Genomic DNA, 26,167 nt, shown 5'->3' with positions numbered 1-26,167 from the left:
AGCTTTTTAAACTATATTTATAGGCACATTTTTATTTTGCGGTAAATACCACAAAATCTTTATTTTTTTTGGTTCGATTAATTGGACTTAATTTTCCGCATGCGATAATTTATACAAATGAGTCACGTGACCATTTGCATGTGGTAAATGTTAGTGAATTGACCCCTTAGTTCCAACCCTTCCTGTGCTATAAGTTTTGGCCAGTGAGTGTGATGAATGGCCTCACTGGTAAATAAGTACAGAAAGGGGACAAGGAAGGGTTTTGGCCAAGTCCCCAAACTTCAGGTATCGGTATTTAAAATTTAAGATTAGGTAAACCTTTTTTAAGTTTTGGATGGAATATGGAAGGATTAAAACCCCTATTAATCTTTTAGGTTTTTGTCTGTCTTCCATTTTTTGCTCTGTATTAGAGTAAAATACAAAATTCGGATACTAATACTAGCACTATTTAAAATACATTTAAATTGCCTTTTCTATATATTTTGCACATATACCTGTGAACAGTCTAATAAGGTCTATCAGTTTGTCTTCAGTGATTTGATAACCTACCAATTGTTCATGCAACTCTACTGTGTATGTTGTATTGCAAAGATCTTGTTTCATCTGTTCCTTTGACTAAATATGTACAACACAGGGGCATGGCTTTGTCGGCACCCGTTTCAGTACTAATAAAAACTCTTTTGGATTAAAAATACATTTAATGATTTTTTAATGAGTAGAGAAGTGAAATATTATGCATCTTTTCAAATTTGCCTTAAAGTGTATTACTACATTTGCAGCAAAATTAAGAAATCACCTACTTTATATTTGTTACATGTCCCAATTCACAGAGCCTTAATTTAAAATTGTGGTTTATGTTCTTTAGATGATCCATTCTGGAAACTCCAGCAATGATAAATCCTATATAGTCCCCTTTGTTTATTATGAGGCTGGAGAGCTTTGTTTGCCATAATTAACTGTCTGTACTGTGCTGTGCTAGCTGATCACATTTCATGAGTTCTAAACTATATTTGAACACCGTCTGTCTTAACAAAGGGTTAAAGTTTTACTAAACCCAGGACACTGCATTTACTATATCTGGTCTCCCACAGTACACATAGTACACAGAGAATGGAAATGCAATTATTTTAGTAAATATAAACTGCTAAATACTGTTTTTCATCAGCAGTTAGAGCAGTCTTGTGACTTCTATCAGTGTCTGGTTAAAGCTTGTAGGAGGAGTTTTAATTCTGCTCTGACTGTCCTATAAGGCTGCAGGACCCCTGATCCATTGTGTGGACAGTGTTGATTGGTCTTGTGCTGATCACATGCACTCTCCCAAGAAGAAAAAAAAAACTCTTTAGCAATACACACCAAACTGAGCATGTGCATTTTGTCCCCTATCCTCTGTTCTATAAGGAGGTGGCTTGGGAACTGGGGAACTGAGCATGTGCAGCCTGACTCCAGTAACTCTGTCTTATCCAGACAAGTTTTGGAGCCAGTGGAAGAAGTGGAGGATCTGTGCATGCAGGATCGAACAGCCTTTTTACACAATGCGTAAGCGTAACCCCTTAGGTTCCACAGTGATTATAACAAGCATGTTTTACTGCATATACAGACTGATTTTACAGTTGTGGGTTTAGTAACACTTTAAATATTTACACACTGGGCTTCTTCATTGCATGTTAATAAGAGAAATCTCTCCCTGTCTTTTGGGACAGATCAGGGATTTTCTTGAGAAATGCTTGTAGTCAGCCATGACACCTTCTCCTAAGAAATATCTGAAAGGTAAAAATTATATGTATTTATTTTTAGGTAGGCTTTGCAACTGGAAACAGATAATAAACATATAATGGGGTTTACTCAAATTTAACTGCAAAGTCGGAAATACTTTTTTAGGCTTGGTCTTCGAACCTGCACTGGAAACAGGATGAGAATGAAAGTTTGAATTTGATAGTTGGTAGAGTAATACTGCATACTGTCCCTTCTGACACTTTGATAGATGAAGTCTATTTTCTTTGCATCCAGTACTGTGTGTCTTTCTCTAAATTAGATCATCCTTCTTATTGGTTCATATTAGAATACCTATTCTGTAGTATTAGATGTCAGTGTTTGGCTGTACATTGGGCCTTCCTTATATTTTCCACTGGGTGGTGCTGCAGGAATTCCTACCTTGTTTTGCTTTCCCAGCAAGACGCCTCAGAAACATAATAGGAGGAAGTCCGGATTTAGAACATTTTTACAGCTCGAGTACAATAGCAGCTCGGAGGATGCTCTGGGCGGAAACATTAAAATGCCTGGATATGGAAAGATCAGCGTCATTATGTTGTTATTGTGTATTCCCCAAGTTCTTTAGACACATAATTACTGCTGAAACGCAAAGTCATTTACAAATGACTGAGTAATCAGGGTTTTTAAATAATAAATATTGTTGATAATATATTTCACTGTACAGAGAAAACTATAGACAATATTTCTAAACATTAATATACATTAGAAACTGTTACAGAAAAATACATAGCATCAGGGCTTTTTTTCTTAGAGAACAGGTGCAGGAACTCCGCCTTTCGGAGTTAGCCCTTGTCTCTGCTCCTACCCACCTCCGAGCACCGTTACTTGGTTCCACCCCCTTTCCACCTCTCAATACTGCCCCTTTTAGATAATACAAAACCAAGTAACATTTGTGGTACTAAGTAATTTGTATGGAATTTGTTAATGATAACAAGAAAAGCAGTAAAAAAGATCCCCTGCAGCCACCAATAGACCCCCCCCCCCAGCAACTATGGGCCATCTGCAAAAATACCCCCTCCAGCAACAATAGACCCCCGGCAGCAACAACAGACCCCCCCCCCACACACAGGCAGCATCAATAGACCCTCCAGTAGCCAGCTACAGTAGACTGCTCCCTCAACAGTAAATCCCCCCCAACAACAACTGACCCCCCCCCCAGTAACAATAGATCCCAGCCAGCAACAATAGAACCATGACACCCCAGATTTGATCTACATAGCAAACTATGTGATATTTGCTTACAAATTAACTGCTGTTTTAATAAATTGCCATGAAAAGAGGTTTAACCTTTGTATGCAATGGGGGAAATTTACTAAAGCTGGAGCAGACAGAATCTGGAACAGCTGAGCATAGTAACCAATCAGCTTCTAGCTTCAGCTTGTTCAGTTAAGCTTTGAAAAATAATGATAAAAGGTGATTGGTTGCCATGCACAGCTGCTCCAGACTGTGTCCGCTCCAGTGTAAGTTAATTTCCCCTTAATGTACAGTATATAATTAAACAATGGGTTTATCACTCTCATTTCATTTAGATGTTCACAATCCCTCACCATTTTGTAACCCAACTTATTAAAGACAACTGCATTGCCTTGAACAGGAGGAAGTGCAGAGTTGTGATTCCAGACTGGAGCAAATGTGTAGATTTCCTGTGGTCTGTTTTCCGGTTTCCTGCCTGTAACGTACAGAAATACAGGAACTAAAACTAAACCGGTTATCACACACTGGGTTCACATCTAACAGGCAACCACAGATAACTAAAGGTTAACAGTACATTGTAAGCTAATGTATACGCAAGGTCATTATATTGTTATTCTACTTTTTTTTGAGCTGTTACTCAAAATTGTTAAAGGAGAATTTAACTTTTACAATTTTGCAGGTTTTTTGTTAGGAGCCTGTAAAGTATTGCACCCATAATCAGCAGATCGTAGGTGTAATTCCACGGTCCTGTAGACTGCCTGTGTCACTGTCTGCCTGTACCTCTGATACAGGGTTGCAGTTTTACTCTGATGGGAAGCTCAATGAACTACCTAGGAACGCTCATCAGTGCCCTGGTAGATCATAGGGAACTACAAGCCGGCAGCTGCAAAGGCTGTCAGTACGTGTAGTTTTCACATTCACAGAACACCGTGAATGAATGACGCGGGCAGAACCATTTTTTAAGATTGTAACAGCAGGCGGGGGGAGAAGATCCCCTGTTCACTGTCATCATGGGGGATCGGGAGGGGCAGGGGCCACTGCATCTGTAACATGTTACACTCTGAATATGTGTATAACATGTTACAAAAGGTGAACTTACCCAGGTCTGCAGTTTACTGCAGTTGTAGCTAATTTGACTTTACTCCAATTTTAAATACAGGGTCAAAATCTTATCTTAAACTGTATAATACAAACCACTTTGTTTTCGCAATTAGAGTTAGGATTGGAAAAAAAAATAGTTTTCTTTCTGGTCCTTTGAGGGACACGCAAAGTCCTTCATCTTCAGTTATATTCCCACCTAGATGAGGATTGGACATGGCAAATAAAAAAAATTGTGGGCCAGCGCAGGGTAGCCCCACCTACTACCAGCATGCCTTCGCTTTGCTGGAGTCCAGGAGGGTGAACAACTTTTCTTCAAGCTATGTAAAAGCCTAATCTTTAGCGAACAGCATTTTATTCATATTTTTTGCTTCAATCGAGATTCTTCTCTATGATATTGATAGAGCTGATCTCATCGCTTGCAGCTATCTGGTGCTGCTTTCCTCAGACTAGCCTTTAAAGTGCCATGTACGGATTATGGTGGACTGGACATTGTGGGGCTAGACTGGAAGTGACCTTCAGACACTGGGTTCTGTGTAGGATGCTTTCCAGAATCTGGTAACAAGTAAGCCAAAAAGTGCTTTCCAGGTGCAGAGCTGCTGGCATTGCCTCAGCACTTGCACAGTCTCTAAGTACTTTCTCCGTGAGTAGGCCTGTCTAGCTGAGCACCAGAAGCTACCTTATTCACAATTGCTGCCTTTAAATTCCCCCCTCACTGCCAGTTTCCACTGTGCAAGGGACTAACAATGTGTGGAGTGACATGTGTTCACTCCATGCTCTCTTTCCTGCCATACGGCACTGAGTAAGCAATTTATCACTGCTGCTCCTGCTTGCAAAGAGCCACATCAGATCTGTTCTTGCTCACCTACACTCTCTTTGGTTACCTATGGCCATTGGTCCTTTATCTGTTCCTAGATATTTGGGTTTTGTGAGTAACTCAGACCATGCCTTGTACGCTGGGCCCTTACGTTGCCTTACCGCCACGTGCTTGCAACATATCTGATTCTAGACACAAGGCTCGGGGGACAGTCCTTCTGCAAGGTTGCCCCCAGCTCACACTCTAATAGCTCAGAGGCTGCTTGCAGAATGCCTACTGATAGTGAAACTGTTAGAAATTCTGCATATGACCCTACAGAACAGACAGTGCACAGTTCACACGTGGTTACTGTTTTTATTCCTATTTTTCATCTTTAAAGCAGACTCTGCGACAGAAGCACCGTCACTTTTATTGCTTTCTGTTTTACGCTTATATTCACCCACAAGCTTGCCCTGAACATATTCCAATGTCAGTTCATCATCTGGACGTGCATCAAGTGCTGTGACAAATGTTTCATAACTTTCTGGTAAGCCACTGAGTACTAGTGCTCCGACATGAAAATCTTTTATTTCTTCTCCTATACCTCTCAGGTGTTCAACCATTTTCAAGGTGTGCCTTATGTAATCCTGCATATCCTGGCCTTTCATCAGCTTGGTTTGGTATAGCTTTCTAATGAAATACAGTTTATTGCTGAGATTAGCTCTTTCATGCACCTTTTGTAATCCTTCCCACATTTCTTTAGCAGTTTCACGCTTACATATATGTATGATTTGATCATGTTCTATGCTAGCTCTGAGCTTTCTGATCTTTCTCTATCCACTCGTCTGAAGGTGATTTGGCTGGAATTTCTACATTTCCACGTACCTTCTCTTATTAGCAGCATTTCATCTTGAATTTCCAAAATTGGTAGTTTTGCAAATGGAAGCTTTGCTGCAGCTATGTTACTGACCATTTTCTGTTAATCTTTTAGTTTTCTTTCTGTTGCTGTATGTTGCACTTGCTGTAGCTGGCTATGACTGGATTCTCAGCTTTTCTCTGGTTGTTGGGGCTATGACTGGGCCCATAACCTGTTAGAAATTCTGTATATAGTGTGACAGTATGCGAGGGGAGGTAGTGGATAATCGCTATATTTACCTCGCATTCTTTCTATTGTAAGGGACTGAACCGGAATCCGGCCCGGGTTTTTCCAGCTTCTGTGGCAGGCTAGGTCCCGGTCTGGATGTTCTGGTCCACTTGAGTCCACACTCAGGTGGACTTTAAATGACCAGGAAGAGAGCACAGCAGAGCTCTGGTCTGAGTCTCAGAAGGGAATCAGAGAGAGAGGAGCTCTTATTAAGTCTTATTAAGTAGTGAATAAATATAGCCCTGAGGTATATAATCTGTGATCTGATTAAAAGAAATCTTTTGTGTATTCAAAGTAATTCCAGTGCTGAGTGTGTTCTGCTGTGTTATTCCTGATTTCTGGTGAATGATTTGAACACAGCAGAGCACACTCAGCACTGAAATTACTTTGAATACACAAAAGATTTTTTTTAATCAGATCACAGATTATATATTTCAGGGTTATATTTATTCACTACTTAATAAGACTCCTTTGTGCATTTATTATCACCACAAAGCACTGCAAACAATTGTTTGTTTTATTGCCCTATCTGCATGTTCAGTGTAGAGGTGGGCGAAGAGCAGAGGACTGTGTGGATGCTGGTCGAGAAGGATGGGAATCGGTCCGTGGTGACACTGGGCAGGGGAGCGCTATGGTAATAGTATTATATGGGGACAGGTTAGTGGTGAGGGGGGCGGAGTATTGGTCATCTTGGATAGGACAGTCTGGCACCTCCCTTACCACGTCCAGCAGGTCTGCAGTCTCTGATCATCTCCTGTATCATGTCTGCAGTCTCTGACCCTCTCCTGTACTATGTCTGCAGTCTCTGACCCTCTCCTGTACTATGTCTGCAGTCTCTGACCCTCTCCTGTACTATGTCTGCAGTCTCTGACCCTCTCCTGTACTATGTCTGCATGCAGTCTCTGACCCTCTCCTGTATCATGTCTGCAGTCTCTGACCATCTTCTGTAGTCATTTGGGGGCAGTCTGGAGCTCCTCTTTAAGTTGTCTGCTGTGTTTAGACTTTGCTACATGCAGGGAGTGTTGTCTTTTTTTTAAAGAACAGATAAAATTTAAAAAATGGAGTTCTTCTGACTACTTAAATTTTTTGGATGAAAACCGTGCGCAGTAATCGTGATGCATTGTGAATCGTGGACCTGATAATCATAATCGAATCAAATCGTGAGGCCAGTGAAGATGCGCACCCCTACAAATTACCCAGTTATTTGCAGATACTGATAATATAGGCCACAAGCATGCTCCCTTACAGATTATGCTCGCAGCCGTATCAACTTCTGAGCCATCCACCGCGCAGACTTTTTCTGATTATGAGTCACTCCAGTCTTTGCCAGATGAGCTTATCCTGGAGGAGTCACAGTCTTTGGCTATTACTCCCAAATAAAAAAAGATCATTTTGGCTTTTTGATGTGGTGCACACCACTTTGAAACTAGAGGATCAGCCATTGCTTCTAACAGTTGTTTCCAGTCTTGGATAATTTGGAGCCCCTAAGCCTGTGAGGAGATTTTCATTGCACTCACTGTTTCAACTTTTTCTTCATGGAGATTGCAAAAAACCTGACACGCCTTGTACAAAAGAGGGCTATCCCCACTGTGGATGCAGCAGTGTCGGTTCCCTAAAGTGACCACCATTCTAGTAGAGAATACACTTGTTCATAAGGATCCAAAATTCTAAGCAGCTGAAAGCCAGTTCCAGAACACTGTTCTTACTGTTAAAGGTCTTATGGATCAAGGTATCATTACCCCAGTTTGTGTGGAAAAACAGCGTCAAGGATTTTAGTTCAACCTGTTCATAAATTCCCAAATCTAAAAGGCCATCTGACCCATCTTGGACCTCAATGCTCTGTCTTTGTTCAAATTCAAAAATTCTGCATAGAATCCTCAAAGGCTGCCATCGCCTCGTTTCACCTGGGGTCAAGGGTGCATATCTGCTTGCTCCCAAATTTCCCAGCGCACCAACATTTTCTTTGCTTTGGACCCCTGCACTGCCAGTTTTTGGCTGAGACCTTCTGGCCTATCATCAGCACCTTCAGTTTCCACCAAGGATCTGGCTATAGAACGAACCATATGCTCTTATGGCACCCTAAATGTGAAATAATTAAACAACCTTCTGTTGAGGGAATAGTTGATGCAGGCTCTACCAGATATCTCCAACTATCTAAACATTACAATGGTTCAAATGGATTCTAAACCTTCAGAAATCAGCCCTGGAACCAACTATTGTTTTGGAGTATCTGGGTCTAGTCCTGGACACAGCTAAGGCCAGGGTCTTTTTCCCACAGCAGAAACTTCAGACTCTCCCATCTCAGATTCAAGCTCTCCAGTCCAGGAACCATCAAGCTTATCACTTTAGCATGAGAGTTTTGGGCCTGATGGTGGCCTCCTTCTAGTCAGTCCCATTTGGCCAGTTTCATTTCAGACACCTACAATTTAATATCCTGGCATGGGACAAGCCATGACCCTGTACACACCAATTTGTTTGGCAGAAAAGTCCACTTTGGCCCTAGATTGATAGTTTTAGAATAGTCATGGGCACCTTGTCAGAGGAGTATTATCTCCTGATCAACATCCTGGAGCATTAAGCGATTTGGCTGTCTCTGCAATGTTGGACCAGCCTGCTGGAGGATCTTCCGATCCATATTCAGTTAAACAAGTCCCGCCATGGCAAGACAGGTGGATCACATATGTACTTCCCTGGGCAGAACTTAAAGTGGTTGTAAACCTCAGTCATGGAATCTGAGCAAAGCACATATATCTGTAGTCTTTACTTATCGCTCTCCAAAGCTCTATGTGTTGTTTCTGGTGCTTCGCTCCTCTCTTATCAATATGAGTCACTTCTGAAAAGTTTTTCTGACACGAGGGAGCTCCGAATGGAGCTTGTCTATTTAGAGCACAGTTCTTTTGCTGTGTGAAGGGGGTATATGTACCTTTCCTTCCATCAGATCTCATACACTGTAACTGCCGCCTCTCCACCCCCTCCTCTGTGCTCCTGACAGATGAAGAAATTTTTTCAACTTGATCTACCCTTTTGATGGGGTATAGGGAAGAGAAGACTGGAGACAAGTGAAGCCTATGTAGGAGGATTTGTTTAATCTCTGTGTCTCATCTGAGGCTGTTCACTTCACTGGGTAATATGTAAGGGTTTACAACCACTTTAATTTCCAGCCTTGTCTGTCATGTACATCCCAGGCATAAACATTTGGCTGGCAGACTATCTCAGGCAGCAATGTCTGAGCCTGTGACAATGATTCAGACAATTGAAAGTGTTTCGAGACCTGTATCGCAGTTGGGGGGCACTGGATTTAGACGACCTGTCCTCCACATTCAACAAAAAAATTGGAGAGGTTTGTCTCCAGGTAAAAAAAATCCTCTAGTGGAAGCAGTGCATGCTCTGGTGACTCTGTGGGATGAGTACACCCTGATCTTTTTCTCCCTTGAAATTTCTTGTGTGTGTGTGTGTGTGTGTGTGTGTGTGTGTGTGTGTGTGTGTGTGTATATTTATATTATATACACACACACACACATACATACATACACAGTATCTCACAAAATTGAGTACACCCCTCACATTTTTGTAAATATTTTATTATATCTTTTCATGTGACAACTTGCTGTTCCCTCAAAAAAACTCAACACACAGTTATTAATTTCTAAACCGCTGGCAATAAAAGTGAGTACACCCCTAAGTGAAAAAATGTCCAAATTGGGCCCAATTAGCCATTTTCCCTCCCCGATGTCATGTAACTCATTAGTGTTACAAGGTCTCAGGTGTGAATGGGGAGCAGGTGTGTTAAATTTGGTATTATGTCTCTCACTCTCATACTGGTTACTGGAAGTTCAATATGGCACCTCATGGCAAAGAACTCTCTGAGGAGCTGAAAAAAAAGGTGGCCTAGGCCAGCGATGGCGAACCTTGGCACCCCAGATGTTTTGGAACTACATTTCCCATGATGCTCAACTACACTGCAGAGTGCATGAGCATCATCGAAAATGTAGTTCCAAAACATCTGGAGTGCCAAGGTTCGCCATCACTGGCCTAGGGTATAAGAAGATTGCCAAGACCTTGAAACTGAGCTGCAGCACGGTGGCCAAGACCATACAGCGGTTCAACAGGACAGGTTCCACTGAGAACAGGCCTCGCCATAGTTGATCAAAGAAGTTGAGTGCACATGCTCAGCATCACATCCAGAGGTTGCCTTTGAGAAATAGACGTATGAGTGCTGCCAGCATTGCTGCAGAGGTTGAAGGAGTGAGGGGTTAGCCTGTCAGTGCTCAGACCATATGCCACACACTGTATCAAATTGGTCTGCATGGCTGTCGACCCAGAAGGAAGCCTCTCCTAAAGATGATGCACAAGATAGCCTGCAAACAGTTTGCTGAAGACAACAGGACATGGATTACTGGAACCATGTCCTGTGGTCTGATGAGACCAAGATAAACTTATTTGGTTTAGATGGTGTCAAGCGTGTGTGGTGGCAACCAGGTGAGGAGTACAAAGGCAAGTGTGTCTTGCCTACAGCCAAGCATTGTGGTGGGAGTGTCATGGTCTGGGGCTGCATGAGTGCTGCCAGCACTGGGGAGCTACAGTACATTGAGGGAACCCTGAATGCCAACATATACTGTGACCATTTGAACTGTTTGTAACACTTGGAATGTTCCTTTATTAAATAAGAATTTTGATGGATCTTGGAGTGCAGCCATTTCTTCAGTGTTGATGTACTGTGACATACTGAAGCAGAGAATGATCCCCTCCTTCAGAGACTGGGCCGCAAACACACCTCCAAAGATGAGCACTGCCTTGCTAAAGAAGCTGCAGGTAAAGGTGATGGACTGGCCAAGCATGTCTCCAGACCTAAACCCTATTGAGCATCTGTGGGGCATCCTCAAATAGAAGGTAGAGGAGTGCAAGGTCTCTAACATCCGCCAGATCCGTGATGTCATAATGGAGGAGTGGAAGAGGACTCCAGTGGAAACCCGTGAAGCTCTGGTGAACTCAATGCCTAAGAGGGTTAAGGCAGTGCTGGAAAATAATGGTGGCCACACAAAATATTGACACTTTGGACATTTTCACTTAGGGGTGTACTCACTTTTGTTGCCAGCGGTTTAAACATTAATGGCTGTGTGTTGAGTTATTTTGAGGGGACAGCAAATTTGCACTGTTATACAAGCTGTACACTCACTACTTTACATTGTAGCAAAGCGTCATTTCTTCAGTGTTGTCAAATGAAAAGATAATAAAATATTTACAAAAATGTAAAGGGTGTACTAACTTTTGTGAGATACTATATATATCATTTATATATTTTTTTTTTTTTTTATTTGAGTAAGGGGATGGGGTAAAATTCCAGGTAATCTTGCTTCTAATTTTATTATTTGCTGCATACAATGTCATTTGGGAGTTCCTGTTAGATAGAGTAGGACTGCACTACATAAAGGTGTTTTGATGCAGCACGCTGCTTCTACATATAAGCACTTGCTTGCAACTTAGGCCTTTGGTGTTAACTATAAACAGATTTATTGAGTCTGCTTTTCTAGCTACAAAGGCGTACTAGGTACGTTTACTTTTCAAGTCCTTTTATAAACATCCTGGTGGATCTCAATCAAGCCTCTGGGACGTTTACTTGAGCTTATTTGTCCTCCACTGTGTGTGCCCAACCAGGACCAGCTGTCAACTTCATGACTGAAGTTCACTGGCAAATAGGAGCCAATCAAAGCAGATTCTGAATCTCTCTCTACTCCTCTGCTCACCCTTCTGTCTTCTGCATTAATTCTGCTCACCCTTCTGTCTCTAGTGCATCACTATTTTAATAACTGACCTATTGGTATGGATGTCACATGAAATCAAAGCTCATAATATTTTCCCATTCTCCCCCTTCACTGACATTTCCATTAAGATCAATAGCACAATAAATAGTCCCTCCCATCAAGCCAGTGTGTTGGGTGTAATCCAGGACTGTGATCTCTCCCTTTGACCCCACATCTAATCACTATGCAAATTTTGTCACCTTCACCTCAAATTCACTAAAATTTCCAAAATTTGCCTCTTAACCTAGGACACCACCAAGCCACTATTTTAACTCTTTGTTATCTATTGCCACAACTCTTGCAACTCTCTCCTTGGTGGCTTCCCTTAACACAGGTTATTCCCATTTCAGGCCATCATGAATGCTGCTGAAAAATATATCCACCCTACTAACCAACCACTTAGTGTTCACAACCACTCGCTGCTAATCCTTTCACTGGCTCCTACTGGCAAACAACTGCATTTCAAAATACTAATGTACAATGCTACAACTCTACATTACCAATCTCCTTCTCACTCAAGACCTTCTCCCATGTTCACCTTCAGAGCCTCTCGCATCCTCTGCAATTACCTACTCAAATCTCTCTGGCTATCTGTTACTCTATGTGCCTTTAGGCGATCCTTGACAATTCAATTCTTCAGGGAAGCCTATCCTGCCTCTGCCTAAGAACTGACCTGTTACTTTAACTCACCCCCTATAGTTATCACTTGTACTGCCTTTTTAGACAGTAAGCTCCCCCCCCCCCCACCTTAAATTGTATTGTAACGGTGCTGTTTCCTTATATTTATAAAGCAGGCATCACTAAATGGCGGACCGTGGTCCGCATTCAGACCGAGCCACTGTTCCATCCCGACCCGCACTCACACCATTTAGATGCCGCTTCTTTTCCCCCAGCCTCCAATGCTGTTATTATAACAGTAGAGTGGAGAGCAGTGTTGTGGGGTGGGTGTTTGATGTGAAGGGGGCAGATGTAAAGGGATGGTGTGAAGGGGGCACAGTTCTGCTGAAGGTGATGTGAAGTCAGCAGAGGGCAGTACTGTGGGGGAGGGATGCGAAGGGGCAGAGGACAGTACTGTGGGATGTGTGATGTGAAGGAGGTTCAGTAGACTATTGTAAAAGGGGAGTGGGGGTGAAGTTCAGGGGGCCAGAGAACACTACTGTGAAGGGGAAACTGATGTGAAGTGGGGGACTGGGGACACTGATGTAAGGGATTGTGATATAGGAGGAGATGGCTTAAAAAAAAAAAATGCGATTTGGACCTCTGCTGGAAGAAAATTTTCCTGGTCAGACCTCTGTGGATTTTAATCCAATACCCTTGTTATAAAGGATTGTGCAAATTGTTGGTGCTATATAAATCGTTTATTATAAATATAATAATAATCACTTACAGCCAGTTGTGGCCACTATTAAGTGTGATTTTTTTAAAACTTTTACAGGCTCTCTGTGATGTGATCCCAACTATAGCTGCAGCAAACTGCTTAAAAGTAAAAAAAAATAGTAGGTTCCTATTTAAACACTATTTAGGCCCTAAATACCCCCCCCCCCCCTTATCATAGCCATTGTTAGAGTACTCTTACACTTCATTTACATTACATTATTCTTGGACCAAACTTTTAACATAAAAATGGTTTTATTTTGGAAATGTGTTTTTTAATGTTTCTACAGCAGCATATTTGTGGCATCAGAACATATGCAACACATAGCAGAAAAATATTCTGTCTTACAAATGGCCTTTATTTAGTTTTTTGTCTTTTTAATTACTTGGCATATCTGGGTAAAGTACATTTTAAAAATGTTTCCTTATTTTTGCATTTAAAAAAAATAAAAAAAATAAAAAATAAGGGCTATTTGTAAGACAGAACCAACAAAAAACTTGTTTAACCCTCAAAAATACTTTTATCTATTCTAGGGTTATTGCCAAAATATAGGCATATAATCGAAAAGTAGAAACTAGTATAGCTTTTAAATGGGAAACCATTGCTATTCCTGATGTAGTTAAAAGCAGATATGCCTCGCTGCGTATTTTTTTTTTATCAAGTTTGACATTTGAAGACTACTGACAGCAATACAAATGGATCCTGGGTGTGTAACGCCTTACAGATTAAAATATTCAGTACATAGATGACAACAAGGGCATTCTGCCACATCTTTGTAAACATCATGGTATGAGCTGGAATTTCCCTCTAAAATAGAAGAGAAGCCTCAAGAAGAGTTAGTCTGTGTTAGCATCCTTAACAGAATCAGAATCTTCAAGTAGATTTTATATTTTTTCACATAGTTATAATCTTTTTGCATGTTTCTATATTTTCACATAATTTTCCGACGGCTCTAAGTCAGTTAGCTCTACAACTGTATAATGAGAACTTGGGAGGATAATAGGCTGCGGCTGGATGTTTCTGCCACCTTGTGGCATTTAATAAAAAGGCTTTGTACTCATCTGTAGTATCAGGGGTCCCTCATTATTTCATATGGAATGGTTGTCTGTCCTCTCTGATCAATGCTTGTGTGATGTAAGGGTTGTACCTTACCACCGGAAAATTATGACACTTTTACACACCATATTTATACTATTCTGCAGTTTAAAACCACCTTATATTTCTAAAACCCAAAACCAAGGCTAAAATGAAGTACATGAACATTCTTGATTATACATGTTAAAAAATATTCTCTATTGGGACAGGATTTTCATACCTATCAGATATGTGTAGTAAAGTGAACCTATGTTGGCTATAGGCATTCTGATTTATTTATTTTTTTATATATTTCTTTATGATTGGATGGTCACAGGTTCACTTTACACTTTAGTAAATCACCATTTTTAGACAGGGGTATAGTGATAAATATGTGTGTAGTGTTTATGCAAAAAAAAAAAAAAAAAAAAAGCCTTAAAAATAAAGTGCCTTACAAGTTACAATGACAATATGATGTAGTCTTTGTATGTAATAGTGCCATTTTGGTTTTGTAGGTATGGAGAGTGCTATTACTCTGTGGCAGTTTCTGTTGCAATTGCTTCTCGATCAGAAACATGAGCATCTCATCTGCTGGACATCGAATGATGGAGAATTCAAGCTGCTCAAAGCAGAAGAAGTGGCCAAGCTATGGGGACTGCGGAAGAATAAAACTAATATGAACTATGACAAGCTGAGTCGAGCCCTTCGATATTACTATGATAAGGTAAGCGTTCGATCTGCCAGCTTCATATCAACTTAATACTCTCAACTTTTATTACATAAAAGCAGTAAAATACTCTTTAGATACAAGCGTGTTAATTTTCTACCATGAAGGAAACTGAATTTGGGTCAAATTGAGTCTACCTTAATGCACACAACTAACTCAAGGGTGGCTATTAAGACACTAAAACTGTTATATGTGCCTTTTTGTAGTTCAGCTTGTGCCACTGAAGTTGTCCTTTTCTAGAACACCGCTGGAGTGACTGTTTGTCAGGTTAGACAAGAGAAAAGAGCACTAACAGAAATAGCCTTAGAACATCTGTCTAACATATGGTTTCCATGTACGAGCCCAAGCACTGGGGACAAAGCATGGCAATAAATGGATTAGGCTGTGCAAGCAAATGTCAGCTGCAGGTCTAGGCATACACAGCGTGAAAGGAAAATACTAGTAATAAAAGCACCATTATTTCTTAGTTAAGTATGGGAAATTAGAAACAAACACATCATAATGGTAGTAAAAATAACAGAACCTCAAAAATAGATTAACAAAATGTTAATGTACAGCTGGTCAGTTTGACTTCTTGATCCTCCATGAGATTTTTTTCACACTAAAGTCTAGTACACACTAAGTTTTTTTCCATCAGCTCCGGTTGGAGCCGCTGTACTAAGGTCAGATCTCCCCCGCTGAGCTGTTGTGTTCTGGCAGGGGGACGGCCCCCCTGCCAGAACACTCCAGTCAGCTGCTGGTTTTCCAGCATGCTCGGCCGGCTTCTGTTGGGTTGGCTGACATACACACGAGCCAAATGTTGGCTTTTTTTTTTTTAATGAACAGGCCAATTTCTCCCAACATTCGGCCCCTGTGTACTAGGCATAAGGCTGTGGAACTTGATTACTACATTTTGATTGCTTTGTCAATATCAAATCACATACTCAAAACCTACACAATATACAACTAACATTGGGCAGAGACAGAGCACAGCAAAAGATGTTCCACTTTCAATCTCTATCAACCTGATTGCAATAAGGTACAGCAGTCTGCTCCTCTATAGGGGTCAGTAATCTATTTAAAGATTGAACTGAAAACATGTAACCGACAACCCATAAAAAAAATAGGATTGAGATATTTTATGTTAAAATATTTTTTTCGGACTGGTTCACATTGTTGTTTTCTGTGTTCTCAGCACAAATCAACTTGCAGATTATTGCTGAGCAGACCACAAAGGCAGTAGGACAAGGCCTAATGCCCTTTCCCCCCTTCAGATTTAGTGATCCCTATGTGTTGTCCCTTGTGAAAATTGCATATTATATATCAGGTATACTAACACTTTTTTTTCTATCCCATGCAGCACAGATATGCTCCTGTTGATATGATAAAGTTGTTGTATTAAGTAGTCAAACAGGAACTTCTGATTTATAGATTGTGCAGAAATGTATTCACAGTTATGTGATTACTATTGAGTGCCAAGTCAGAAATCTTCTTGACCATGGCTTCAGTCACACAACCATAAAAAACAAAAAACAAAAAGCATATAAAACGTTTTTTTAATTACGGATCTGAACACAGCTGAATTTTTTCAATGGAACTATTCTCAAAGATGCGTAAACATGAGCTGCTTTTAGATCCATAGAACCGAATCCAAAAATCTGCATCTAAGAACACAAGCTTTACGTGCTTATATAAACAAAGGGAAAAAATGCATTATCATAAAAATTACGTACACATTTATTCACCTAAACATAGCTATACGCAAGTATTTTACTGATCATTACGCAGGAACTTTTCTCCTGGAAAACGTGTAATAGCATCAGGAACGTTTTTTACGGCCATGTGAATGAGGCCTTATTGAGTAAAATACTTCAAAAACAATTGTGACTTCAGTAGTAACCAGATTTTGTTTTTGGTCGTTATGAAATCAGAACGAAAGATAATTTCTTTGCGCACTGCTGTAAGCCTAAGTAAATAAAAGTATATTTGTGCAGTAGTGATGTTTACCAGATGTTTTCATGTGCCAACATATAGGCCGTCATGTGTGACAAATACAATAAAATATTATTATTATTAGTATTGCCAAAATGATAAACACTATAAAGAACAAAAAAATTCTAGTAATCACCTAAGAAAAAAACAAAAATACTAGTAACCACCTTAAATGTGCCTTGGGTATAACCAAAATGGTAGACACTATAAAAGAAGATTTTTTTTTTAGTAACCACCTAAATGTGCCTTGGTTATATGCCCAAGGCATTGGATATCCTGATGTTATGGCACTTGCAGCCAATATAAATGGGCCATAAATGCTGGAAAGCCTCTATATGTAAAAGTCTTTCATTGAAACATACAATGCAGACTTTTAAATACGATTTGCTTTCAATGATAATCTTGAGAGAATAAAAGAAAGGATTACTTCTGTAAATTCAGCCCTCTAATTCCATATCAACAGAATGTGGGTTATTTACTACAACTGGAGTGTGTAAAATCGGGTGTAGCTCTGCATAAAAAACAATCAGTTTCCAGGTTTTATTGTCAAAGCTTAATTGAACAAGCTGAAGTTAGAAGCTGATTAGCTACCATGCACCGCTGCACCAGATTCTGAGTGCACCAGTTTTAGTAAATCAACCCCCATTGCCTTATAAATTATCCTGAAATCTCCTGAACCTATTTAATCATTTGTATTCTTTTTTTCAGAACATTATTAAAAAGGTAATTGGACAGAAGTTTGTCTACAAGTTTGTGTCCTTTCCAGAAATCCTAAAAATGGAGACACATGCTGTGGAGATGAGTCGGGACAGCCTATTGCTGCAGGACAGCGATTGCAACATCCCGAATGAACTCCATGAGAGACACAAGCAAACCTTGTCTGCATTAAAGAGTGCTAGTCGCAACGAGTACATCCACTCAGGCCTGTATTCCTCCTTCACTATAAACTCACTGCAACATCAGGGAGAGTACAAAGTTATCAAAACCGAAAGCATGCAAGACGAGGATGAGCCACAACAAGATGGAGAAGATGAAGAGGAGGAGGAGGAGGAAAAGGCTGAAGTCAAGAGTCCAGTAGAGGAAGTCAGGACTGTTATAAGATTTGTTACTAACAAAACGGACAAAGAAATCACCCGACCTGTCATTTCTTTGCCCTCTACATCAGAATCGGCAGCTGCCTCTGCTTTCTTAGCATCATCTTTGTCTGCTAAAGGAACTTCCTATATATCATCCAATACAACTAGTGTTTCCTCTTCTCCACGCTCCTCACGATCCCCATCCTTGTCCCCCAATATATCCTTCTCTAGTGAACAAAGGAGTGTATTTTTAGATTATCCTGACACCAACGAACCATTAAATCTCTCAGCAGGATCCAAAACAAAGCTGTCCTATCATCCTTCCAAAGCAAAGAAACCGAAAGGATTAGAAATCTGCTCTCCACCTCTTCTGCTCTCCAGTAGTGATATAGGATCAATTGCTCTGAATAGCCCAGCACTTCCCTCAGGATCTCTAACACCAGCTTTCTTTACTGCTCAGGTAAAAATGTGGGTTAGTCAAGAAAAAAAATAAAAAAAGAGAGAAAATACCTTGAAATGAACTAGTGTTCTCAAATATTTTAGGTCAGGGCTCACATGTAGAGAGGCATCTAGTAGATACTATATTATCAAAAGTATTAGGACAGCTGCCTTTACACACACATGAACTTTAATGGCATCCCAGTCTTAGTCCGTAGGGTTCAATATTGAGTCGGCCCACCCTTTGCAGCTATAACAGCTTCAACTCTTCTGGGAAGGCTGTCCACAAGGTTTAGGAGGTTATCTATGGGAATGTTTGACCATTCTTCCAGAAGCACATTTGTGAGGTCAGGCACTGATGTGGATGTGAAGGCCTGGCTCGCAGTCTCCACTCCAATTCATTCCAAAGGTGTTTTATTGGGTTAAGGTCAGGACTCTGCGCAGGCCAGTCAAGTTCCTCCACCCCAAACTCGCTCATCCGTGTCTTTATGGACCTTGCTTTGTGCACTGGTGTGCAGTCATGTTAGAACAGGAAGGGGCCATCTCCAAACTTTTCCTGCAAAGTTGGGAGCATGAAATTGTCCAAAATGTCTTGGTATGCCGACGCCTTAAGAGTTCCCTTCACTGGAACCAAGGGGCCAAAGCCCAATCCCTGAAAAACAACCCCACACCATAATCCCCCCTCCACCAAGTGATTTTGACCAGTGCACAAAGCAAGGTCCATAAAAACATAGATGTCAAACATTCCCATAGACACACTCCTAAACCTTGTGGACAGCCTTCCCAGAAAAGTTGAAGCTGTTATAGCTGCAAAGGGTGGGCCAACGCAATACGGGACCCCACGGTCTAAGACTGGGATATCATTAAAGTTCATGTGCGTGTAAAGGCAGACATCCCAATACTTTTGGTAATATAGTGTACATGGGCCCCCAAAAACACACATTAAGGGATTTTATACTGGGCCACTTCAGCTTGTAGAATTCAAACTGTTCTCTAGCTGATATATAATTGTCTACATAGTAAAGTACTTGGAAGAGCACAAAGGGTCTGACTTCAGCAGCATATTCATCATAAAGGGAAAGGTAGGAGTGATGTGGTCATTTAGAATTATTTATAGACTGAAAATAATTGTGGATAAGAGAAATGACCTTAACTGACTTTTGGGGTGGCTGCAGCCACAATAAACTGTCATACACCTAGCCAAGAAAACATGTTGTTTTTTTTTTTTTTTTTATTATTATTTAAATTAAAATTTTTGCCTTTTGTTGGTCAAGTTTGTTGTAGCAAGTAAAAATCATATTTGTATATCTTTACACTTTTTTTTTTTTTTAATTTGCAGACACCCAATGGATTACTGTTGACCCCAAGTCCTCTTCTATCAAGCATCCACTTCTGGAGCAGTCTTAGTCCTGTAGCTCCATTAAGTCCTGCCAGGCTGCAAGGACCTAACACCTTGTTCCAGGTGAATAGATGAAAAATGTAGAACCTAGTTACAACCACAATAACATCATTTTATTTTTATCTTTTTGAAGTACTTTTATAATGCTAAAAAGTTGTGTAGCGCTTTGGCATACTTATGTAAATATTATACATTCCTATCAATCGCTGCCCTCAAGGAGCTTACAATCTAAGGTCCCTAAACTCACATTCATATATAAAAGTTAATGCCAATTTAGACAGGAGCCAACTAACCTACCAGCATGTCTTTGGTGTACTTGAAAGAAACTCACGCAGGCACAGGGAGTATATGCAAACTTTAGGCAGGTAGTGTTGTGGTTGAGATTCAAACTACCTAGAGTTGTCAACCACTTACCCATTGTGCTGCAAGCACACAGTGAGTGGGGTGCATTAATCAGAAAGCAGTTGGACTTAAAAAGGAGCTAGGTTTGGCCAAGTTTAACATTTCATTTTTTTAATTACTTTTTTGCCTCTGGACACATACATTTTTGTTTCAAAAATTACAAATTAATACAGGACACTTCCTTACCAATGCATTCCCACAGTACTATGCATTTTACAGACAGTACAGCAGAAGTTGTTTCCTTTCAGAAAGGCTGTCTCAGACTGAAAAAACTTATGGAGCCCACTAAATTGCTCCAATTTAATTACTTGTGTATGTACACTTTAGCCTAAACTATTGAGCTCTGTAAACAACAGATTCCTCCCAAGTATTTTTTGTTTCTAACCTATAAAACACTGGCTATATGTTAAATAGTAAGTTTGATGCCTTTTGAAATAACTGGAGTATATATTTTTAACAGAACCACTGCCCGACTGTTAAGTTCTCAGGATGGCAGTCCTATATACAATGTAATACTGACATATAATCACACACATAGGTTGGACTTGTCGTTTTTCATCCTCACCTACTATGTAAAATAAGAACTGCATTGATTCAGTTCCAGCTATTTGCTTATGTTTATTCTTAACCACTGCGGCTGGGCGGGTCGCACAGGCACCATAATGTACCTGTACGTCACAGCTTTCTTCCGGGTTCAGAGTGCACACATGCTCCCGTCTTCTGGCTCTGCTGTTGATCGAACCAAGTGGGACTTGGTCAGCACCTCCCAGCCAATAATTCATGGCCAGGGCCAGCTGACCGTCTGTGTACAATCACAGCCCAGAGCCCTGTGTTGACAGTCAATATAGGGGTCTGTACAGAGAGTAGAAAGAAGAAGAAACAAAGATATTTAGTAAAAAGAGGCTCACATTTAACTCCTTGGTCACCTGAGCTGTTAACCCTTTCCCATCCAGTGTCATTAGTACAGTGACAGTGTATATTATTAGCACTGATCACTCTATTAGTGTCACTGGCAATTCCAATGTCAGTTAACCAGTTTCCACAAATTGTCAGATTGCCTGCTGCACTACAGTCCCACTACAAGTTGCTGATCACCACTACTACTAGTATTAAAAAAAAAAAAAAAAAAACTAGTATATGGTGTGTAGATGTTATAACTTTTACACAAACCAATATAACACTTTTTGGGATTTTTTTTTTTTTTTTTAACCAAAAACATGTAACAGAATACATTTTGGCCTAAATTTATGAAGAAATTTGATATTTTTTTTGATGTTTTTTAACAGAAAATATTGTTTCTTTTTTCAAAATGTTCGGTCTTTTTTAAAATGTATTTAATAAAAACCCAGTGGTGATCAAATACCAGCAAAAGAAAGCTCTATTTGTGTGAAAAGGAATTACATAAATTTAATGCGAGTAGTGTTGCATGACCACGCAATTGTCAGTTAAAGTAGCGCCATGCCTAATAGCAAAAAATGCCCTGGAAATGAAGGGGGGGAAAAATCTTCTGGAGCTGGTTTTAAAGTGTTTGGTAACCCAAACTTTGAAAGCACTGCCAGCCCCTCTATTATAGCAAGGCATTAGGGATGAGCCAAACCCCCCCCGGTTCGGTTCGCAGCAGAACACACGAACAGGCAAAAAATTTGTTCGAACACGTGAACACCATTAAAGTCTATGGGACACGAACGTGAAAAATCAAAAGTGCTAATTTTAAAGGCTTATATGCACGTTATTGCTATAAAAAGTGTTTGGGGACCCGGGTCCTGCCCCAGGGGACATGTATCAATGCAAAAAAAAATTGTTTTAAAACCGGTCGTTTTTTCAGGAGCAGAGTTTGTAATAATGCTTAATAAAAATGAAATATTCCTTTAAATATCATGCCTGGGGGGGTCCTTAGTATGTCTGTAAAGTAGCACATTTTCCCGTGTTTAGAACAATACCACAGCAAAATGACATTTCTAAAGGAAAAAAAAATTTCATTGAAAACTACTCGCGCATGTAAGGTATTGTCCGGTCCCGGGACTATAGATGAAAATCATTGAAAAAAATGGCATGTCCCCCCCCCCAGTCCATTACCAGGCCCTTTGAGTCTGGTATGGATATTAAGGGTAACCCCACACCCAAATAAAAAATTTTTACAAAAATGGCGTGGGGGGGGGGCCCCCCCAGACACTATATACTCTGAACAGCAGTATATATACACTATACAGCCTGCCCTATATACGCTGCAGAAAATTGGGCCTTAGGTGTTGGTGGTACCAGAACACTGTAAGCCCTCATGATTACTCTTATTGGGCACAGGAACGGGCCCTGCTGTGAAATATTAGATCAAAAATTGTAATTACATGCCCCTGTTAAACAGGGGCAGAAAACTTGGGCCTTGGGTGGTGGTGCCTTAAACCAAAAATATTATTGGAAGCTATGATCAAGATTGAGGAGGAATAGGATAGTCAGCATAGTCTTCAAGGGATCCCACATCCATAGCAAATTCAATCAGTTACATCAGCATCAGGTGCTTGATAGCTGCTGATCCAAGACTGATTCATTTTTATGAATGTGAGCTTATCAACAGAGTCTGTGGACAAGCACACTCTTTGATCTGTTACAAACCCTCCAGCAGCAATGAATGTGCATTCAGAAAAAATGCTAGATGCAGGACAGACCAGTAGCTCAATTGCATATTGAGCTAGTTCTGGCCAGTGGTCCATCCTCAAGACCCAGTAACCCAGTAGATGCTCTGTTGGAAAGGTCTCCAAGTCTGCTCTTGCCCCTAGATATTCAGACGCTGGCAAAGGTTGCTTGAACTGATCAGACCTTGGAGCTGAGGACTGAAAAATTGTTTAAAAGCATCGGTCAGCTGGCCACCTTCTCCACCGCTCTTCCTTTGACTGAATGAAGCCTCAGCAACATGTTGTCCAGCACCAGGAAATTGTAACCTCCCAGGGTCTGGAAATGCTTTGCACAAACCTTTCTTCAAGGCCTCCTGAAGATGTTTCATCTTGTGTTCCCTTCTGCAAAGGCAGGATGAGTTAGTTCTGCAACCTTACCCTTGTAACGTGGATCAAGAAGGGTTGCCAGTCAGTAATGATCCCTCTCCTTGATACCACAAATCCTAGGGTCCTTTCGCAGGCTTTGCAGAATCAGGAAGGCCATGCAGCATAAGTTTGCAGAGGCATTCGATTCTGAGTCCTCTGGCTCACTAAGGATCACATGATCTGTAACTACCTCCTCCCAGCCACATACAACTCCTTAGGTTTCTGGGGACTGAAAACCATTCCTTGAGAACTGCTGCTGAGTGTTATCCTCTACATTCATGCTGGCACAATCCTTCTCCTCTTCCTGTGTGTTTGGCGGGCCCGCAGGAATGCTATCTGGATAAAGGGGGCCTTGAGAGGTAAGGAAGTCCTCCTCTTCCTCCCGCTGTTCTGCCTCAAGTGCCCCGTCCATGATTCCACGAAGCATGTGCTCCAACAGGAAGACTAGAGGGACAGTGTCACTGATGCTTGCATTGTCGCTGCTCACCATCCTTGTGGCCTCCTCAAATGGTGACAGGACAGTGCATGCATCCTTGATCAGTAGCCACTGGTGTGGCAAAAAGAAGCCAAGCTCCCCTGACCCTATCCTTGGTGCCATACTCGCACAGGTACTCATTGATGGCCCTCTGCTGTGTGTGCAGCTGCTGCAGCATTACCAACATTGAGTTCCACCTGGTGGGCATGTTGCAAAGGAGGCAGTTGGTGGGCAGGTTGCATTCCCTTTGAATGTCAGCCAGCCAAGCACTGGCATTGTACGGCTGGTGGAAATGACCACAGACTTTTCTGACCTGCCTCAGGAGATCCTGTAAGCCTGGGTACCTGTTCAAGAACTGCTGCACCACCAAATTCAGGACGTGTGCCAAACATGCAACATGGGTCAAGTGTCCTTGTCAGAGGGCGGAGAGAAGGTTGGTGCCATTGTTGCATAAAACCATTCCTGGCTGAAGCTGGCCTGGCGTCAACCCCCTCTGAGTCTGCCCCTGCAGAGCTGACAGAATCTCTGCCCCAGTGTGGCTCCTGTCCCCTAGGCAGACCAACTCAAGCACTGCATGGCATCTTTTAGCCTGACTGCTTGCGTAGCCCCTTGAACGCTTACGGAGCACCGCTGGTTTAGAGGACAAATCTGCAGAAAAGGCCATAGAGGAAGAAGAGGAGGGGGTGGAGGAGAGAGCTGTGGCAGAATCACCACTAGCATTTTGGAGGCATGGTGGCGGAACAAGCTCCAACAACACTGAACCCTGTCCTGCATCCTTCCTAGCTGCCAGCAGTTACCCAGTGCGCCGTGAAGGAAAGGCAATGTTCCTGCCCATGCCTGCTGGCCCATGAGTCAGCGGTAAAATGCACCTTACTGCTGACCGCCCTGTCCAACAAGGCCAAAACAATGCCTTCGACATGCCGGTAGAGAGCCGGAATGGCCTTCTGTGAAAAGAAATGGCATTTTGGAACCTGCCACTGAGGTACAGCACATTGCGCAAATTCACGAAAGGGGGCAGAGTCTACCGGCTGAAAAGGCAGCAGTTGCAGTGCTAGCAATTTGGCCAAGATAGTATTTAGACACTGAGCATGTGGTAGGCTGGGACCAAATTTCTTTTTACGGTTCAGCAACTAGTGTAGGGAAATTTGCCTGCTAAAATCAGATGGTGGTGTACTGCTAGCAGATTGGCTACAAGTACTTGGGACACCTATTGCTATATCTTCATTCCTCTCAGTGCAGGTTTTTGAGAGGACTGAAGGTATAGTAGGGTTGGAAATCCCAGATAAGGAGCAAGAAGAAGTCCGTTGTTTTCTTTGATGTGGGTCTTTCAAGTGCTGTTGCCAACAGACTGCATGGCAGGTTGTCATATGTCTGGTCAAGCATGTGGTGCCCAAGCGGCTGCTGTTCTGGCCACGCTTGATCTGCTTCAGACATAGGTTGCAAACAACAGTGCGATCTGCTGCACACATGTCGAAAAAGGCCCACAACAAGGAACTTTTAAAAGTCAGCGGGGAGTCAGCAGCACCCTGCACCTGCGGAGCTCTGTGGTGTGATGCAATAGGGTGGCTGCCCTTAAGCTGCCCCCTAGAGGACATCCTGCCTCGTTAGAGTTGTGCCTCCACCCCCTCCTCTCTTCTCTCAGGCACCTAAGTACAGTCAAGGACCTCATCATCCCCTCCCTCCTAGTCACTGGAGCAAACTTGGCAGTATGCTGCAGGTGGGGGAACATGACTGACAGTTTCATGTCCTTCTTGGGCACCGCTCTCTCTAGGCTCATGCTACTCCCTTCCTTTCCCCAACCTGGGAACCAACATCGGAGCCTTCAAATCGCTGGCCATCCTCCAGCAGCATGTACCCAACACTGTGGTCGAATAATTCCGGGGACTCCTCCGTACACAATGGTGGGGCTACGGAAAGAGTCAGTGGAATAGGCCGCTTTGGCAGATGCGTTAGAAGGCAAACTACTCTGAGCCTGGGTGACAGGATGAGGAGGATGAGGATGGCTTTGTTATCCACTCCACCAACTCTTCTGCATGTTTTGGCTTAATAACAGGGCCAGCAGCAGAAAAAAAAAGACAAGTGTGCCCCACGGCCACCTGCAGAGGATGCACCATGTCCACGACCAGCACTGTTGACTGTAGACACAGAGGCTGCTTGCCCTCGTTTAGTGGCCTGAGCGCGACTGCCTCTCCTTGTAGGCCTTCTGGACATGACGTATATTTTGTTTTGCAACACCACACTACTGTATTAGATACAGTGTACACTGCTGCACTGTATTAGCAACTGTACTACGGCTGCACTGTATTGTGTACACCACCAGAAGTGTAGTAGAAACTGCACGGAATGCACTGTAGATATAGGCTACACTGGATGCAGAGTGTGTGTGTATATA

At 41.8% G+C, this 26,167-nt stretch overlaps 1 protein-coding gene across 1 annotated transcript in view; it reads left to right on the top strand.

The window, feature by feature from the left end:
- The window catches only part of ELK3 (ETS transcription factor ELK3), a 67,389-nt gene that overhangs the window by 37,201 nt on the left and 4,021 nt on the right, over positions 1-26,167 (top strand). Inside the window, exons 2-4 of the mRNA XM_073620272.1 lie at positions 14,768-14,976; positions 17,659-18,486; positions 19,804-19,926. Coding sequence (XP_073476373.1) covers positions 14,770-14,976; positions 17,659-18,486; positions 19,804-19,926 — 1,158 coding nt within the window. The 5' untranslated portion in view covers positions 14,768-14,769. The remainder of the gene's footprint in view (positions 1-14,767; positions 14,977-17,658; positions 18,487-19,803; positions 19,927-26,167) is intronic.

Source organism: Aquarana catesbeiana, linkage group LG03, assembly GCF_042186555.1.
Source record: "Aquarana catesbeiana isolate 2022-GZ linkage group LG03, ASM4218655v1, whole genome shotgun sequence".
Taxonomy (NCBI): domain Eukaryota; kingdom Metazoa; phylum Chordata; class Amphibia; order Anura; family Ranidae; genus Aquarana; species Aquarana catesbeiana.
Note: the sequence above shows the minus strand (reverse complement) of the source record. Positions and strands in the feature narration are given on the sequence as shown.